This window comes from Nannospalax galili, unplaced genomic scaffold (assembly GCF_000622305.1).
Source record: "Nannospalax galili isolate Female #2095 unplaced genomic scaffold, S.galili_v1.0 scaffold488, whole genome shotgun sequence".
Taxonomy (NCBI): domain Eukaryota; kingdom Metazoa; phylum Chordata; class Mammalia; order Rodentia; family Spalacidae; genus Nannospalax; species Nannospalax galili.
The window spans coordinates 6204918-6225306 of NW_008360316.1; the positions used below are offsets into that span (position 1 = coordinate 6204918).

General features: G+C 41.1%; 1 protein-coding gene across 2 annotated transcripts in view; it reads right to left on the reverse strand.

Annotated features, from left to right (window-relative positions):
• Window positions 1-593: 593 nt before the first annotated feature.
• Fgf9 (fibroblast growth factor 9) overlaps window positions 594-20389 on the reverse strand; it is a 39619-nt gene continuing 19823 nt past the window's right edge. The window contains exon 3 of one of the 2 annotated variants that reach the window (XM_008825005.3): window positions 594-1792. In XM_008825005.3, coding sequence (XP_008823227.1) covers window positions 1547-1792 — 246 coding nt within the window. In that variant the 3' untranslated portion in view covers window positions 594-1546. The remainder of the gene's footprint in view (window positions 1793-20389) is intronic. The other variant, XR_606939.2, reaches the window with a different exon arrangement.

Below are 20389 nucleotides of genomic sequence, written 5' to 3' on the forward strand. Positions count from 1 at the left end.
GCAGCATAAAATGTTATAAAAAGCTTTGTAAAAGGTCTTCTGGACAATAAACTCCCCTCTAAAAAACAGTTGAGCACTTCTGAAGGCCCTTTTAGAAAACAAAGCACAGGCAATGGGTGTAACACCCCTCCACTGTCTTTACTGATAAAGTTTATTGGTTTCATGTTGCAAGTTTTACTTGAGGGTTTCTAGTCCCATGAAATTATAATAGTTCACACCAAATGCAACCTCCATAAAAAGGTGTCATGATGAGCCCTAGGGTATTTAAATCATTTCATATTTGATAGCCAAGTGCACAAATAAAAAGTTCACAATAATCCTGCTCATCTGATTTTCATCTCAAAAACAGAGAAGAGAAAAGAATCTGTGCTACATAAGCTTTTTTGTCTATCCCTCGAGAATTTTAAGTCAGTACCATGTTGGATGTCAGTTCTATTGTTATGGAAGTGGGCTAAAATCTAAAAACATAGTTATTGTCTACCTTTGGTATACTCTACAATAAATTTAAACAAGACATATACCAACCCTCATACATCCCAACGCGAAGTTACACTGAGCGTGACTTATAAGAGAGGAAAATTACAGACACAGAATAAAAGGTTGAGACCCAGTTTATCTTTAATCCTCTGGGGTAAGCTATGAAACAAGCAGTCTGGAGAGTGAATACTCAGTGTCATGAGCGATGTGCAGAAGTTTACAATAATACGGGCACAAAGTAGATTGTCGTCTGTAGTACATTAGGGTCATTAGAATTTCTCATATACCTACTTGCATGAATTTACCACAGGTTCATAGCAGACTTTGCCTTTAATGCTTACAGAGCCTAAAGCTTCCAAAATGCCTATCTGGCCTGTACATATTTCATTAAAAATAAACTCTATATAATAAATAAATATATAAAATAAATAAAATGTTGCTTTTGGAATTTCTATAAATAAATTTAACCTTTTTTTCTTTTTTTCTTTTTTTTCTTTTTTTCTTTTTTTCTTTTCTTTTTTTAAACTAAGAGGTCTTTGCTTAAACTCACTGGGATGATATCAGTGAGAAGGAACTGAAAGTCTTTGAGTGAGACTGCACCCTCCATGCCTGTGAAAACGCAGCGTTTCCTTGTGCAGGCCACCAGCCAGAAATCCTGATGAGTCGGAGTATGGCAGCTGTGCTGATAAAGGATGAAGTTCAACTGATCAAAAATGTAAAAGCGTGTCTATTTCCCAGCATGCATCAGGCCGTTGTCCTCTTGGCTCTCTCTCAGCTCTCGCCCTCTACTCGCCCCTTCACACACTCGCACCCTCTCACTCACCCTCTCTCCCCTCCTTTCACAATAAATCAAGCAAGTGGCCCCAGGCAGTCCTCCAGGAGGACCAGCCAGTAAGTGCAGAGCAAAATCAGCATGTTCCCATCCAAGCTTCCATCATACATATGCATGCGACAAAGTTTGGCAACAGTGGGGCTGAGGTGATGACACAGCTAATCAATAAGAACCCACTGCATGAAACCATTTATAGTGGTTATGTTTTTAAGGGCTCAAGTGAAGACATTGTCTTTGTCAGCTTTGGCTTAGAATATCCTTATATAGTTCAGGTACTTTGTCAGGGTCCACTGGTCTAGGTAAAAAATGTGTGAATTTCTGGTGCCGTTTAGTCCTGGTCCCTTCTCTTGGGGTCCCGTCTTTATTTAATGCAACATAGAATCTCCTTCCAGTGTCCATGTGTTTATACAGGTTCGATGAGTAGGTGTTATACCAATTTTCTTCAAACTGTTCTCTGAATACACACTCTTGAGTTAGTTTTTCCTGTTAAGAAAAAAGAAAGGAAATAAATACATGGCAAAATTTAGCTGTTTCCTGTGTCAAAAGCAATATTCAATTGTCACACAAGTTGAGTGGCCCTTATCCAAAAGGCTTTGAACCAGATCTCTTTTGGATTTTTTTGCTTTTTAGATTTTGGAATATTTGCATATGCATAATGACAGGATATGGGACCCAAATCTAAATACAAAATTCACTTATGTATCAAATATGCCTTACACACATATCCCAAAGGGAATCTTGCAATTCTTTCATGAAAATTTCCATGATGTAGAATTTTCCACTTGTGACATCATGTTAGTGCTGAAAAACTGTTCATAAGTAGGGACACTTCAGAGTTCAGATTTCCAAATTAGCTAAGTTCAACCCATAAAATTCTAATCAGAAAATGGTTTTATTTTATAAGTCAATTTTAACTATTTCAATGCATTTTGAAAAAAACTGTTTTAATTCTATTGAGCCAATGATATTCTGGTTTCTTATCCAAAATGGCTAAACCACAGAAATTTCTTTATTTTATTTTATTTTTTTTATTTTTTGTGTATGCATGTATTGCCTGCATGTAGGTAAGTGCACCCGTGTCATGCAATGCCCATGGAGGACAGAAGAGGTGTTGGATCCCCTGGAACTGGAGTGAAGTACAGTTGTTAGCTGCCATGTGGGTCTGGGATTCAAACCCAGGTCTTCTGCAAGAACAGCCAGTGTTCCTAAATGCTGAGCCATCTCTCTAGCCCCAAAAGCACAGAAACTTCTAAACATTTTGGGAGATGGGAAAATCAAAAAGTATATAACTTTTTAAATTTTATGTGTATGAGTGTATTGACTGTGGAGGTCAGAAGAGAGTGTCAGATTCCCCTGGAACTGGAGTTACAGATGGTTGTTAGCCACCATGTGGGTACTGGGACCTGAACCCAGGTCCTCTGCAAGAGCAGCCAGTGCTCTTAACTGCTGAGCCATCTCTCCAGGCCCCAAAATGCTACTTTTTAGATATTTGTTAGCTTTTCACAATCTAGCTATTGCAAAGGAAAAATGTTAATGAACAAAAGCAAGGCAGCACCTTGATCAATGTAAATCTTAAAAGAATTCAATCTACTGAGAATGTGCTAGACATTTTCTAGGATGTCTCTTCCACATGCCAGTCACTACAGTCAAAGGACAGCTGACACACTGGGTCATTTTCATTTTCACCACAATACTGGGATAGAAACATCCTGGGGAGGATTTGCCCAAGTCAAGGCTCTGAGAACCACCTCATTAGCACACTCTTATAAAGGACTTGCTCTGTCCAGTGACATTAGCAGCCTTACTAGTGCTATCTATGTCCTCTGCACTGGAGGCAGCCTGTGAGTATACTGCCCTCTTCAAGCTTTACACCCAAAGTTCTGGGTACTGTGCTCTCACCTCAGGTGTGTCTTTGAACTGTAGGTTATCTAAGCCTCTACTCTTTAAAATTCTAATATAGAAATTCTCAAAGTAGTTGTTTTTAAAAGCTCTGGGAGAAGGGGGCTGGAGAGATGGCTGAGTAGTAAGGAGCACTGGCTGCTCTTGAAGAGGACCTGGGTTCAGTTCCCAGCACCCACATGACAGCTAACAACTGTCCATAATTCCAGTTCCAGGGGAATCTGATGCCCACTTCTGACATTTGTGGACACTGCAGGATACAGTTGCACTTACATACATGCAGGTAATACACTCACACCTAAAAATAATAAATAATTTTTTTAATTAAAAAAAAGCTCTGGGAGCAATCTAAGGCATATCATCCTCAGTCCACATTTTAAGCTAGGCAGTTGTACCTGTGTACTCCCAAGGGACTAGCTTCAGGCTATCCCACAAAATCTGTGGATGCTCAAGTCCCCTTATGTAAAAATGGTGTGCTTGCATAGGACCTACCACATCCTCCTGCAGACTTTAAATCATCTCTAAGCAACTAATAATGCCTACTACATTGTAATGCTATATAGTTGTTGTATAGTACAAAGGCATAGTTTCTTAAACTGGGTTGCGATCCATATGGGATTGTACTAGTGAATGTGGGAGTCATAGAAAAAAAAAGACAGTAGTAAAAGCTTTCTGAGTGTGCAACAACAAAAACTAATTGAAAATCAAATTCATAATGAATCTGAGTGCTTCTGGCAGTGCCCTCCTATGCTGCACCCCATAATTTCCCTGCAACCTTGGTTCTCAGCAACACATCATGCTCACTCTGCACTGCTCCTGCCGTCAAGTCACACAGAGCCAACAAATGCTGCTGAAAGACCTCAGCTCAGATTCAAGACAATTATATGTGACAGACTACAATGTTTTTAAAGCTCTTAAAAAAAAAACAAAATAAACTTGTACCCACTTGTGAAAGAGATGTATTCTTGCTCTGGAGTGTGTTACTGAATACGTTAAAGCTGCAGTGAAATGCTTCTTCTAATCATGTAGTTATTAAAAATTTTTTTAAAAAATAATGATTAAAAAAATAATTCTTCAAAGCATAAAAAAATAATTTAATTATGGAAAACAAAGACTTTTACATTATATGCAATGGTGCATGTATGGAGGCCAGAGGACAACTCGCAGACGTTGAATCTCTTCTTCCACCACATGGATCCTGAGAATTAAACTCAGGTCATCAGGCTTGGCAGCAAGTGCCGTTTCTCACTGTGCCATCTCGCTTGGCCCCTCCATCTCTTTCTTAACCCAAAGGCCTAAGGCACAGTCACATAGCTCTTGAGGACTTGTACTTCCTCATAAGTCTTCTTCCAAATGGCTAAAGGTACTCATTAAGGTTTTGGGTTGTTTTTGTTTAGTTATTTGGTTTTCATGGTGCTGGGGATCTAACACAGGGCTTTATACATATGAGGCAAATGCTCTACCACTGAGCTACCTCTCCAGCCCTGAGGTTTTTAACAAAATATCATCTTACTGGACACACATTTGCTATGTGAGTTGAAACAAAGGAATAGAAAAGTAAATATATTGGGCAAAGCTGAAAAGGATAGGAAAATGTCAGCCCACTCACACTGCTTCACAGGGATAAAAAGGGACTGCAGAAAGTGAGCAGTTACTCACAGCTCCACCTGTACTTGGGCTGCTCCCACTGGGGTGTGGGGTGTACAGTAAGCAAAGGGGCAGCTTCCACTCTCTCTGTCTGTAAATCTCAAAGGCTTTCTTCTGGAGAAGCACAGCCACCCCTGCAGAGGAGATGGGCTGAGCTCAATTATTTCCTTCTCCTCTCTATCAAAGCCCATGAAACAAACAACAAAAGAAGTGTGTTCAAGCCATTAACAGCCATTTCCAGGTCTACTTCTGTCTGAGTAATGCTCTCCACACAAGCAAGTTTATTCCGAGCTGAAAATGGCTGGCTTTAGTTTGCTGTATTTCATAAAATTTCTAAACAAATTATGCCCATTTTTTCATTAATAAAATGGACCAAAGAATAGAACTGGATGCTAAGACTGCATTTCTAGAGGATAGAGAGGAAAAACTGATTCAAATTAAGGACTCTTTTTCTCCACAGGAGACTATATCACCTGACAAACATTGCAAAATTAGTCTTTATTTTTCAAATGTAGAATAATTCCTCCTCATTTAGAACCAAGATTCGGGAACTAGTTTCTGTTTCCTTTGCTTATAGGCATACCTGCAGTATGAAGCCTTTCTTGGATCCGAACTAGACCACAGGAGCATCAACTGAAGAGAACTAGATTATACCCTGGGAGAGAGCCCAGCTCTTTCTTCAGAATCTACTACATCCCAACTTCATCCTTCACTCAGTGAGCAAACATTCACCACCAGTTATGTCCCTTCCCACATCTCAGTAGCATCATCTTTAAAAGTTAATCCCGATCAGACAGTCCTAAACCCAAAATCCAAAGTGCTACTAGTTGCAAGAACTTGAGGGACATTGTGTCAGCACTCACAGATTTGGAGCATTTCATGTTTTTTTTGAATAGGGATGCTCAGTAGGTCACAACTCTACAAATGTTCCAAAATCTGAAATCTAAAATACTTTTGGTCCCAAGCATTTCTAATAAGGGATGCTCAATCTGTAATAAGTACCTTGAGACAGGGTTGAAGTAAAGATGCCTTCAGAGAACAGTGCTGAACACCAGGAAACCCTCAATAAGCAATGGTGTTCCTGATATAATGTGAATGTCACCTCTTCTAACCTCTTAGAAATGTATCAAATTTAGAAAACAGCTTGTCTAATTTTTCACTTAAACATGCAGAGCAGTAAGCGCAGGGGAGGGGAGGTATCTTGCTCTGGCCCACAGCCTCTTGACATTAGGATGGCAAAGACCCTAGCGCAGGACATTTCCAGAAGCCCTACTCAAGCCACTCAAGCCACTGCTTCCTTAAGACTCTCCCCTTCTGCTTCTCACTGCTCACTGACAGCCCCTGTGGTTCCTACTCACCCATGGGATTTGGGGTATCATTTCCCATGGGGCCACCAGCCACTAGTGATGTCACATGGGGAAAGAGCTAATGACTGAGGGCTGTGCTCAGGAATGGAGTGCCACAATTCTTCTGAGTCACATGGCTTCCTGTTGTCTTTACCCTAATAATGTGATTTTTTTTAACACATGCTATTATTTTTGCAGGAAAAAGAAGTAGGAAAGGAAAGAAAACAGAGAGTATGAACAGATTTCTACATGGCCTGAGTATCAGCATCCCTGCTCCTAAGAAAAGAGTCTCATGTCCATTTTTTGTTTTGTTTTGTTGTTTTGACAGGGTCCCCCTGTAGCCCCAGCTGGTCTGGAACTCCCCATATAGACCAGAGTGGCCTCCATCTCCATTGCACAGAGTACTGCCTGCCTCTGCCTCCTGAGTGCTGGGATTAAAGGTTTACACTACCACACCAGGGTTACGCACTTTTTTCTTTTTTTTGGACAGGGTTTCCCTAGTCCCACACTGCCTGGACGTCACTAAGTGGACCAGGCTGGGCCTTGATCTTACAGAGATCTGCCTGCCTCTGCCTCCCCAGAGTTGAGATTAAAGGCAGGCGTGCCACCACGTCCAGCATGCATGCACATTTTTTTAAATATTTTATTTATTATTTTTATCCTATGTGTATGAGTGTATCACCTGCATGTGTGTAAGTGCACCCGTGCCATGCAATGCCTGCAGAGGTCAAACGACAGCATCAGCTTCCCTGGAACTAGAGTTATAGCCAGTTGTTAGCCACCATGTGGGTGCTGGGAATCGAACCTGAGTCTTCTGCAAGAGCAGTCAGTGCCCTTAACCACTGAGCCATCTCTCCAGCCCTACATGCACATATTTTAAGACTATGAAAAACTCCTTTAAAAAGTAAACTGAGATGTAAAACTAACCTTTTCACAGCTCAGATGTCATGGCTCTCTCCCTCACAGGCTGTTTTAGCATCATTTATAGACACAAACTATAACTTTCTAGTCAACCCAGAAAACACAGTGACTTTTTCCATTTTAAAACAGTATAATCCACAGCCAGCATTTTTCATGATAGTTAGGAGCTCACTGAGAAAACCTGGGGGGCAGGGGGGCTGTGTAACTTCAATTACGTGAGATCATGTTGACACCACACTGAAAAACCAATGGTACACCCCAGCTCCTGAAATCACACCAATTAGGCCACTTTGATAAGCTTCAAAAAAAATTAAAATTATCACTGAAAATAAAAGCCCACTGTACTTCCTATACCATGTCATGTATACATTTCAAATAGTTTCTCCCTGGGGATTATGCCAATGTGCCATCTTTGTTTTAGACAGACTAGCAAGATTCAAAGAGTTGATCTCTCGGTCCTGAGTGATAAACTATCTAGCCAATGTAAGTATTTTAAGTTATGTATTTCTATTCCAAAATTATTTTAATTAAAAATAAATAGATAAATGCAAATTGGAACACCAAAAAAAACTGTATTAACCTGTCTTCTTACATATGTGCAGAAGGGGAGTATAGGTCTTCAAATAAACTATACACTTTTTAGAATTATAGAACTCAGATGTTTTAAAACTCACCACATGTTTCCAATGCAGACGGTTTATAGAGTATTCCACTATAAAGTGATCAATTCTTGTTTTATTGTATTTCCATGTTTTAAATTTTTTAAGATTATTTAACTATAGCTGTTTATGGCATACCTATCTTTGAACTGTTGGATTTTATCACTAGACTTGGGTGGAGAATATGGATTTAATTCAAAAGTCTACTAAATCCCATGCTTTGGAACAAAATCTGGTGAATGTTAGCAGCTATGGAAACCTCTTTTCATTTTAGATCATCAAATTCTGAGCGATGGGAAAAACTGAAATTAAAACTTCAAAACTTTTACCATTCCTGTTAAAAGTCAAGCATGAGATAATAATGTGAAAATTATAGTACAGCCCAGAGAATGCCAAGAATGTTAGAAGACACAGTCTTATCTAGAAACTAATTTAAAATATTAGACAATGTGAAAGTAGCTAATCCACACAGGTAGTATTATGCTTGGTTTGAATCTTAAAAATGAAATCAAAGTTGTTGCAAAATTTGAGACAGTAATAGTTCTCATTGCAAATATACAGACGTGTGTCATGCTCTTTTGAAACATAATTTCCACGTTCATATATGGAATTGCTTCAATCACACTATGTAAATGACTGCATTTATTCAACTCAAAGGATCACTTAAACAGCTGGCTACAGTATATAAACCACTAGAGCATGGAAATTCATGACACTGACTTAATTGTAAAGCTCCTGAACATTTCATGAGTTAATGACCTTGATGTAATCATTCATTTTCATATCTTTGTTTCTTACAGTCAAGGTATTTAAACCTCCCTTAACCACAATGACTCTTCCTCATTAATAATCCAGCAGTAAAGCCTTAATGGGAGTTGTTGCAAGGACCAGGGCGATTAAATATAATGACTAAAGGACCATTAATAAGAAGTCAGGTCTTTTAACTATTCTCTCCTGGGAGAAGTCCCCAACCAGACAGAAAGCAACAAACACAGAAAGAAGAGTCAGGAGGACGTAAGTTCTTATTTTGTTAGAATTCCAATCAAGATCCAAACCCCCTGTGCCCACAACATGCCTCACTTTGAGTTCTAAATTCCCCACCATTCTGGATGGGCCTGCCTTGATTCCATGCCCCCTGGCCATCTCCATTACCTCTGGAATGTGGGAACAATTGAGTTGGTTGGATCTAGGTCAACATAAATAGGCAATTTTTTCATTCTGCCTCATCAAACTACATTGGAAATACATGAAGAGAAGGAGGCATGGGGAGAGGTTGACCAATGAGTAAGTGGCTTGGAGGAAGGAGCTGTGGTTCTATTGCTATACATAGCCATAATATACTATATATTTCAAAAAGCTAGAAGGAAGGAACATGATGCTTTTATCATAAAGAAATGATACATGTTTGAGATGTGTTTAACCTGATGTATACATTACACAAAGGTCTAGAAAGAAAGCTCAGGGGTAGAGCACTTGCTTAGCTTGTACAAGACCTGAATTCAGCCTTCAACACCAAAAATAACAATGTCAAACATCACACAATGGTACCCCATAAATATGCACAACTTTTGCATCTTTACGTATCAGCTGAAACATAATTTAAGTCAGCCATTGTAGTACACACAGAGACTTGAAAAACTGAGGTGAAAGGATGGCTTGTGTCCAGGAGTTCAAGATCAGCCCTGGGCAACCCAGTGAGGACCTATATTAAAAATAATCAATTAATAAGCTTAATTAAGTAATAAATGTAAGTAAAAATTTAAGTGTTTATATATTTTTTTAATTCCATAAAATATAAAATGTATATGAAGTTAAGAATTCTTATATTCTCTGCATTCTTTCCCTACCTACTAAAAAGAAAGAAAGAGGGGCTGGAGTGATGGTTCAGCAGTTAAAAGTACTGACTGCCCTTGCAGAGGACCCATGTTCGATTCCCAGCACCCACACGCAGCTATGAACTGTCCTTAACTCCAGTTCCAGGGGAATCTGATGCCCTCTTCTGACCTCGGTGGTATTGCATGACACGGTGCACTCACATACATACAGGCAATACACTCATACACATAAAATAAAAGAATAATAAAATATTTTTCAAAAAAAGAAAGAAAAGGGGAACAACAACAACAACAAAAAAAAACACTTTCGCCCCAGAATCAGGTTATTTCATTATTGGGGCGAGATCAGGTCCTTGTCTGAATCTGGACACATGCACACACAGACACATACACAAAGAGACACACGCGAATGCGGATACATATGCACACAAATACACACACACACACACACACACACACACACACACATCTTCCATGTGGCATGCTCACCCGCCATGTGGCAATAAATAAGCTGCCAAGGACAGATTCTGCCAAATAGGACAAGCGAGATCATTCAGAGGCCTTCCTTAGAAGCTGCTTATAAAAGTGAATCTTTGTTTAGCAAATCACATTAGCTCATAAACTTTCTACACATTTTCAGAGAGGTATTCTCACAAGAGAGAAAAAGCCTTGCTCCACATAGAATAGAATATGAATTTAGAAAAGATCGGTAGTTATTTTAAGGAGTATTTGAGCTTATGCTAATTAATGCACAGCCAATGTGTATTTAATTCCTCTATAAACACACCTATGTGGGAAGTTCATCAAATTGCGGGGGGGGGGGGGTCCTAAAACACCAGCTTGAAAAAAATAGGCCACATTTCTTACTGTAGACTACACCTGGGGTACGAGAGTGACATCATTCAATGACCACTTAAAACACACATGGAAGGCACACAAAAGCTGAGACTATTCGAGATTAAATGTTCACCAGTGAGAACTGAGGCTCAATACCCTTAAAGGGCAAGGTTGACAGACAAAGAAGAAAAATGAAAGGCTGAGAGGTAAGTGAAGGACTGGAAGACTCAGGAAAACACCAGGCAGAAACGGCCTGATCCCACCACTTGCTCCCCATGATACTGTCAGATATTGTGCAAGGAGGTGGAATCAAAAAAAAGGGGGGGGGGAATGAAGAGACTCCCCAAGATAAACAAAGCAGTTAAAACTCAGTACATGGTTTGCAGAAATAAAAGGGAAGGACTTGAAAGATCAGCAGATTTAATGACAATATAAGCCCAAAGATAAATTCTGAAGAACCAAAAGATACACAGGATTTCCTCAGTAAAGGCATGCCAACCTTCCAGAAACATGCACACAGGGGGTTGACAGACTAGGCCTCAATTGCTTTCTCTGTAAAATAAGGGCATTACACAAAGAGATTTCTAAGGTCCTTTTAGATTTTTTTTTTTTTTTCAGCGCTTAGAATGGAAGCCTCCCTGGTATGTAGGCGTGTGCTCTACCACTGAGCTGTACCCCAACTGGAGACAATTCCTCTGAGTCTAAGAGTCTAATGACTGGGTCTTAGAAATATCAAAATGTAGGAAGCAGCATTATCCACAGTGACTCTGGAAGAACATAATGGACAGAAAATGAAGAGAAACTGTGAGGAACTACAAAATTGAGAAAGAAACCAAATAAAATGGGCCAAGCCGCCTCAGGTGCCCATAGGAAGGGGAGAGGCAGTGAATCAGAAACACCAACTGAATCCAAGACAGAGCTGATACTTCAGGGGTAAACAAAGGACAGAAAGGAGGCAGCCGCTTTATCACAAGCCACCCCTAGCTTTCTCCCTGAGATGCCATTTGGAGGACACATTCCCTCTTACTGCTGGGACTTCTCTTGCCTTCTGCATCCCTTTCCCATCGTTGGCCTCATAGAGCATGGATCCTGAAGGAGCTTTCCTCCTGACCAGTGACCCTCCCAGAAACATGAACTTCCCTCAGGGAACATAATACCATAAGAAAGCAAAAGGGCAGCAATGTACAGGAGTGGGGGGCGTGCACAAGGTCGAGAAAATGCAGCACCACTGAGATCTGATGCCAGTGTCCCCAAGTCCTTCTGTGACATTTCCATAGACTCTTGATTTCTCTAGCACCTCCAGCTGGAGTCTGTGCACCTCTGGCACCCCCCCATCCTCACCCACTTCTACAGAGCATCCTAGTCAGACTAGAAGAGAGGGGAGCCTATCCCTGGCACCCTCCTTATACCCTGGGTCCCCAACTCCTGGTTTCTGCTGTGCTCAGGTCAGCCCAGATTTCCCTGGAACCAAATCCTTCTTCCCTGTCCACCCTGTAATATATAAACGACCCTCCTCTCCTCCACACTGATGGGACAGTGTCTAATTCTCTTGGATGTTCTTTCACTTCTATGGTAGAACAGTCTACTTCCAGTACTAACAGGGGCTACCATAAATAACTAGTCTCTCTGATCCACTAAGGCCCCAAACGTACATGCTCACAGGGATCATTTTTAAAATATGCTTTGCCTCCCCTGAAGGCTAGCTCTCATATCTTTGGAGAGCACCACACAAGCTGCTAAGGGAGAACATCAATCAATGATCCAACTCCAGCTTCAAAGCCTAAAAACCACATCAATGACCAGCACAGCAAACGACATTGGTGCAGTAGTGGCACTTTTGTCTTGGAAGTAATCAACAGCTACCTAATTGGACTTAAAGCCCACTCAATGGGAGGAAACACGTGTGGTGCTATAAACCTAGCCAAATACACATAGCTGGAGAGGTCATAGATCTTAGCGAAAACTCCAAGGCTGTCACATCCCTGGACAAATGTAATATGGATCCTTAAATCTATAAATAAGTATCCCAGTCATCATCCATCAAAGAAGCTTCTTTTTCTAGAGACAGAGATAGTTCAGAGTTCCTCAACTGGTCATACACAGAGATTGTCTGTGAATTTCCCAAGCTTAAGTGGCACATCTAAGATATAACCTCTACACCTAAGGCTCACAGAACATAGAACAAGGGATGAAGGGAACACCAATGCATCTTTCCGTTCTCATCAATGAAGCTCCCTCATGCAACAGAGGGCCAGGAATGCAAAAGGTCACAAATGGCCAAAACACAGAGAATAAGAGTCTACAGAATGTGAGTCCTTGGACAGGACTCCTATATTAAAATCCACATACCTAGGGCTCAGGGATCATTGCGGAAGAAGGGACGGAAAGACCGTAAGAGCCAGGGAGGAGGTGCATGACCCTATGGAAATGGTCCTATGGGCTCCTGGGACTCTTCTCATATGAACTTACAGCAATGGTGCTAGCATACATAAGACACATGCAAACCTAAGAAGACAAAAATCCAGCACAGAACTGTGGAAATGAACAGCAGGCCCCAATCTTAGTCAAAGAATTATTGGCAGCTGATTACTGCTGGGTGCAAATGAGCTGATCTTCTTAAAGGGGGGAACTCTAGAAAAACAGTCTAGATTCCAGTGGATGAACTTGCACTGAGGGACATCTGGGGACACTAACTTTACATGATAGGCCTTAACACAAATGACAGAAGGTATGAACTCCAGGAGGAGGGGACTGTGGAGGGTGCCAAAGTGGAAGGGAGTATAAAGATTATTTTCTGTATGAAATACACAAAAGTTCAATAAAAATTTTTTTTAAATATGCTTTGCTGGGTAAGGTGGCTCATGTCTACAACCTCAGCATTTGGAAAGCAGAGGGGTTGCCACACATTGGAGTTTAGCATGGGCTACATAGTGCAACCCTGTCTCAAACAAAACAAATAAATAAATTTTTAATCTTTTACTGAGTTTTGTGCATTTCATATAATAGATCTTAATCAAATTTCGATCTCTTCCCCCATCTGCAACCCCTCCAGCCCCCCAATAAATAAAAAAACTTTAATTAAATTAAAATTTACCTTAACCTAGAAAAAAAATGACTCTGGTGATAATCTGGGTACTGTGACAGTAAGTTCACCAAGATGTAAATGTTAAAAAGCATGGAGCATGACACAGGTGCACTTACATACATGCAGGCAATACACTCATACACATTAAAAAATAAAAATACTAAATGCAATAAAAATAAAAAGCATGACAACAAAAAATACAAAGCAAATGAAATCCCTAAATAAAAGAAATCTCTTTAGCTAAGTAGGCAAAATAATAATAGCTACATACATAGGAGAATAAACTATGGGGCAAGGGAGGTTGCTCAGTGAGGAAAAGTACTTGCCATGCAAGACGAAAATCTAAGTTCAGTCCTCTGCACCATGTAAAGTCTGGGCATGACACATGCCCATGATCCCAGCTCTGGAAAGGCAGAAACAGAAGGCTCCCTGGGGCTTACTAGGTAGCCAGTCCAGCCAAATCAGTGAGGTCTAAGTTCAGTGAGAGACCCTGTCTCAAAAACTAAGGTGGAAAACAATAGCGGAAGACACCAGTGGCATACATACACTCTTTCTCCCCCTCCCCCATAACACTAATCTTTAAAAAACTGGGTTTTTTAAAACTGACATTTTAAAGTATAATTGAAGAGATGCCATACTTTGATTTGTAGGAACTTTTTCTTTTCAGAGAGGACATCATGATTCTGAACTTCAGAGTTCAATTTGCAAGAAGTACAAGGGCACCATACCTCCTATACAGAAAGAACCATCAGAGTTCATAGAATATAGCACCTCCATGCAGCCACAAAGGGAACAAGCATGAGCTGAGTAGCAATGTGCCCAGCACTGAGCTGGTCACATCACAGGGTCACAGGGACTGTCTCCTCCCATGGTCACAACAATGCTCCTCAGTCACTAACATAAGAGCCTTGCATAAGCTCAGCTTGGACGGTTTAAGAACATGCCCAACAGTTGCTGGGTCAAGGGGAGCCCTAACTAAACACAGTTGGTCTCACATTCTCTCTCTCTCTGTCTCTGTCTCTGTCTCTCTCTCTCTCTCTCTCTCTCTCTGTGTGTGTGTGTGTGTGTGTGTGTCTCTCTCTGTCTCTCTCTCTCAGGTTTAGTGATGTGGAAGAGGGACAACAGAACATAATGTGTGACTATGACCAAAGTACATTACATACATGTATGAAATTGTCAAAGAAATAATGAATGAGTGAATGAGTGAATGAGTGAATGAATGAATGAATGAATGAATGAATATGGCCCACAGTTGCAGAGCAGGTGAGAGGCAAAGCTAGGATTCTAAGCCTTAGACCTCAACTCCTCCATACTTAACATCCAAGCTCCAAATGCTCACAGTGTACACACAGACCAGGAGACCAGAATCTTCCATAAAACAAACTAAATGGAAATCAGGTTGAAAGATAGAGTGAAAGAATGCCAGGCGTGGTGGTGGACACCTTTAGTCCCAGCACTCCAGAGGCAGAGGCAGGTAAATCTCTGTGAGTTCAAGGCTAGCCTGGTCTACATAGTGAGTTCCAGGCCAGCTGGGGCTACAGGGGGACCTTGTCTCAAAAAGACCAAAAAAAAAAAGAAGAAGAAAGAAAAAAGAAAGAAAGAAGGAAGGAAGGAAGGAAGGAAGGAAGGAAGGAAGGAAGGAAGGAAAGAAAGAAAGAAAGAAAGAAAGAAAGAAAGAAAGAAAGAAAGAAAGAAAGAAAGAAAGAAAATGTACCAGCTTAATATAACCAGGACAAAAGTATATAAGACACAGTAATCCTTGTGAACAATGAAAGACTATCAGGGAAATGGGGGGGCGGGAGACAGGGAGAGACAGGAGGGAAGGCCAGAAAATGGAGAGAGAATCGAGGAGCTTCCTTCAGGTCACAGAGAATAAAGGAGAAAGGAAAATGCCACACAGCAGCTAGGCAGACGACAGTCACCTGGTACTCCCCAAAGCAATCACATAATGCACCACCAGGAGAAGGACGTCCTTGTTCTGACCTTGATAAATCACTCTTAAAATATTGAGCTGAGCTTTGGGCACCTCCTTACAAAGGAGAACAAACTTAATAGAGATCTAAATGAATAATTACAAAAAAAAAAACCTGATTAAAAGGGAATCAGGGCCAGGTATGGTGATGCATGCCTTTAATCTCAGCACACAGGAGACAGAGGCAGGCAGATCTCTGTGAATTCAACGCTAGCCTGGTCTATATAGTGAGTTACAGGCCAGCTGAGGCTACAGGGAGACCCTCTCTCAAAAAGACCAATGGGGCGGGGGGGGCTGCCAACTGAAGTCAGGATTTTAAACATTTGTAGAAAGCAAGAAAGAAGCCAGCTCTGAGTGCATCCCTCCCACTTAACTGCCAAAACCTTTTAATCCTCCAAGGAAGCCCTCTGCAACAGAGATGTCAGGAATGTAGGCTTTTTTTCTCAGCCAGTGGTCACAGTGCCAGTGCCTCTGAGGTAAACATAGGCCAGCAGGCTGACAAAGGATACTCCTGCAAGTTCAAAGCAGTCCCGTGTGTGTGTGTGTGTGTGTGTGTGTGTGTGTGTGTGTGTGTGTGTGTGTCTAGGAAACAAACCCACTTTAAGCTAGAACGCAAAAAAAAAAAATATACACAGGAGGGACAATGTGGCCCAGTCACTACAGAATCAGTGCTCCAGGGCAGTGGCTCCCACTGAATCCCAGTGGAGTCAGTTTTTTGGTAAAGCTCAATGGCACCTACCAGACACACCACAGAATAGCATAATGGCAGCATCCTTAGAGTAGATGACGCTGACAGAGGAGGGCCCACCAAATGTCATCTCAGAAGCCTCTGGTAACAGCCAGGATGAGCACAGCAGAGACAGCAGGAATCAGGGTACACCTAGCAGCTACTGTGTTTGTGCACCCAGCCCCCAAGTCCCTTATCCTCTGCTAAAACCACCTGCCTGCTTCCATCTCCTCTGCCACATTCTCTCCTATATCTAAGCTCTTCCTGCAAAATCTCAAGAGCTTTGATATCTAATTGTATCATCTATTATGCCACATAATTCTTTTTATATGCTGATTAATTTTATTATATTTGGGGAAGCACACGTGTATCATTGCAAGGGTGTGGAGGTCAGTGGACAACTAGTGAGAATTGATTCTCTCTTTCTATCATGTAGGCTCCAGGGATCAAACTCAAGTCGTAAGGCCTTCACCAGCTGAGCCATCTGGCTCATGACTGACTCCCCTCAAAAGCTGCAGGCTCCTCCTGAGTCAGTTTTAAGATCACTCACAAGACAAACTGTACATATGGCGGCATTTATACACATGGCAATTCTCATTACTCACAGTAGTTAAGTTCTATAAAATCTCCCGGAACACTGAACCATTACTCCAGGGGGAAAGAGAATGAGGCTCCCATGAGCCTCCCGTCACAGCATTCTTATTAACCTATCAATACATGACCTCATTTTATGTGTTTCTGTTTGAAGGCACCTTACTTAACATATATTATTGATTGATTACTGTAAGACCCACAGCCAACATCCCCGGAAGTCAAACTTCAACAAAGTTTTTCTAACACACAAATTTGTTTCATAAAACATATCGCACCCTTTGGCGGGGGGCAGTTTATTAGCACTAGACAGTCCTTCAGCACCATGCTGGGGACATTTTATGAGACAAAATTATCAACAAAAGGCATAGAATACAAAATGCATAGCACTAAATAGATGCCTATGAGGAGCCCATTTACAGAAAGGCCTGAGACAAGGGGCAGAGCTTAGCCTTTGACCTCAGCTGGAAATGTGAGTGTGGAGAAGACTCACTTTTTCTCTTCTCTGCATGTCTGCAAACAAGCATGAAAGTGAAACAAACATTGATTTGGCATTACAAGCAAAATTTAGTGAGTAAGCCACTTCTACTGAGGTATCTGGCATCTGTCAAGCAGGGACAGGTGATCGATAATGTTTGCGGACTTTTGAAAGAAAGCAAGGCATGAGCATGTGAGAGAGTACATCCAAATGTGTGTGACTGAGCTTTGCACAGAAGACTGACTGTGTGTAAATAAATGGGAAACTGAACAAGTGTGTGAGCAAGCAACTATGTAAATGGAGAAGGAATGTATGGGACAGGCAATGCGGGTGGAAAATGAGTATTGACTGAGCACACAAGTAAGTAACAGGTTCCTAATTCTGAATCACACTAGCCAGTTGCAGCAACTGAAGAAGTTTGAAGGATGTTCTGTGATTCAAAAGCAGTCTGAGAGAGGCCCCACCTGAAGGGTGACAGGGCTCTGACAGAGGGCAGCTCTGAGAAGCAAATGACAAGGAATGCCTGGATTTAGAGGGTAAGTAGGTGGGAGAAGTAGAAGACCTTGAAGACCACAGGCCTGAGCTCCTATTGTCCCTAACCCTGATGTCATCTGGTTGTACATCCCAACTCACACACTAATTAGGCTTCCCCTGTGTGAGCCAAGGCTCAGGACTGAGGGAAGCAGGAATCAGCCCAGAAAGCCCAGAAATGAAACATCCAGTGGCATGCATCTAGCACAGACCCACTGTGCTTTTCTAATGTACAGGAACTACTCAGAAAACAGCTCAATTTTTGCTGCTCATGAATTTGTAGGGGTTGTTGTTCAATGCGATCTTTCAGTCAAAAGTCACTTACAAACACAATCACTATGAAGTGGGGCTCCCTAACACATTTTATCCAAAAGGGACTCTTGCACTTAAATGGTTAGGAGCCCCAAGACTATATGTCAACTTTTTTGGTTCGCTATAGCTACTCAGAAATTAAACACTAGGAAGGATGGGAGGGAGAGAAGAAAGGAGGGAGATGGGAGAGAAGCAAGGGAAGGAGGAGAATGTTCCTTTCAGGTTTGAAAGCTCATTTATTTTTATTGCTGAATAATATTCCATTACCTAGATGTACCACAGCATTGTTGGGAGGTACCAAAGCTTACTTATCTGCTGAAGGAGATCTTAGTTGCTTCCAGGTTTGGACAATTATGAATAAAACTATTATAAACAAAAAGAAAAAGATATTTGGAATCTCACGGGAAATCTATTCATTCATCTAGTACATAATTTAGTTAGGTACCAACTACAAGACTGTTAAATGCTGGCAATAACTTGGTATACTAAAGTTAAGGAGCCACTGTCTTCCTAGATCTTTGCTTCAGACAGTGACCACTTTAACAAGCCTCTGAGTTAGGGCTCCCAAAACCACTCTCTCAAGCTGTCGCCATCTAGCATCAGGCAGAGGAACTTCTAGAAAGGGACCAGTATGGATCAGGAAATGCCAGTGAAACAGAAGGCAGGCAGAGACAAGAGTCCGGGTCAGGTACTGACATGCACCTGTCCCCAAGGGGATCCTCAGTCTAGAGAAAAGCTACTCCTGAGCAAGTTTCCTAGATCCAGAGCCACTCTCCTCCAACCTCTCAGAAGCAACTCATGACTTAAAACTAAATCTGTCCCCAGCTGGGGTATGGCTGGGTGGTAGAGCACTTAACTGGCATGGGTAAGGCCCTCATTCAGTCCCCAGCTCCACAAACAGGAAAAACCAAAACCTGAAACCTTTCCCAAACATGTGGGAAACATCTAGATCAGGTGCCCTGACTTCAGTCACACCAACTTGGCAAGTCTTCATGCCTCAGTCAAGGTTGCTACCTTACCCTGCTCAACAGTGCAACCCTAACTAAAACTAAACCCCAAAACTATATGCTCAAAATAGGATTTTCACAAACCAAAGGCCAGAAGTCTGTTTAAAAAATAAATGAGTCATGAAATAAAAACTAGGTACTGGAAAAAATTCCCTCAAAATCATATCTCTGGAAAAAAAAAAGATACTAAACTATCTACGACGTGGTTAACTTTGGTTAAGACAATATTTATTCACAAAAAAATGAATGTCCACCCCTTTTTTTTCAGACAGGGTCTCATGAAGTCCAAACTGTTCTTGAACTTTCTGTGAGCTGACATTGAGCTGAGTTGGAACTCCCTCCTTTTGTATGCTGGACTACAGATATGTACCATCACAACCCATGAGTGCTGGGGATTCAGCCCTCATACCTGTTGAGCAATTACTCTATTAGATGAGCTCTATCCCCAGCCCTATGAATCGTCTCCCTTAACATGCATATGTGTGAGATGAAATTTCCTAATTTATTGATTTGTTCCTTGCTAGCTGTCTGTGACCTAAAGAAAGTCAACAATCCATTATAATCTTTACCTTCCTTATCTATGAAACAAGGACACTATAAACTAAATCATACAGAAGATGATCTTCTAAGGTAATGCCCTTAAGAATTATTACTTAGTTGGGACTGGAGAGATGGCTCAGCGGTTAAGAACACTAAGACCCGGGTTCAAATCCTATGTCTGTGACCTAAAGAAAGTCAACAATCCATTATAATCTTTACCTTCCTTATCTATGAAACAAGGACACTATAAACTAAATCATACAGAAGATGATCTTCTAAGGTAATGCCCTTAAGAATTATTACTTAGTTGGGACTGGAGAGATGGCTCAGCAGTTAAGAGCACTGATTTCAGAGGACCCAGATTCAGTTCCCAGTACCCACATGGCAGCTAACAACCATCCATAACTCCAGTTCCAGGGGAATCCTACTCCCTCTTCTGATCTCTGTGGGCATTGCATGACATGAGTGCACTTACACACATGCAGACAATGCACTTATACACATAAGATAAAAATTAAACATTTTAAAAGAATATTACATCATGTTAAAAATTTCTAATTACAGTGCAGAAATCAATAGTGATTTACCGGAAAATTATATTTAATGATTTGTTAGCTGACAAAAATCTACAAGACTTTAATAATATTTTGACATTGGAGAATTAGGAACCGATACATATTAAAATAAATAGTT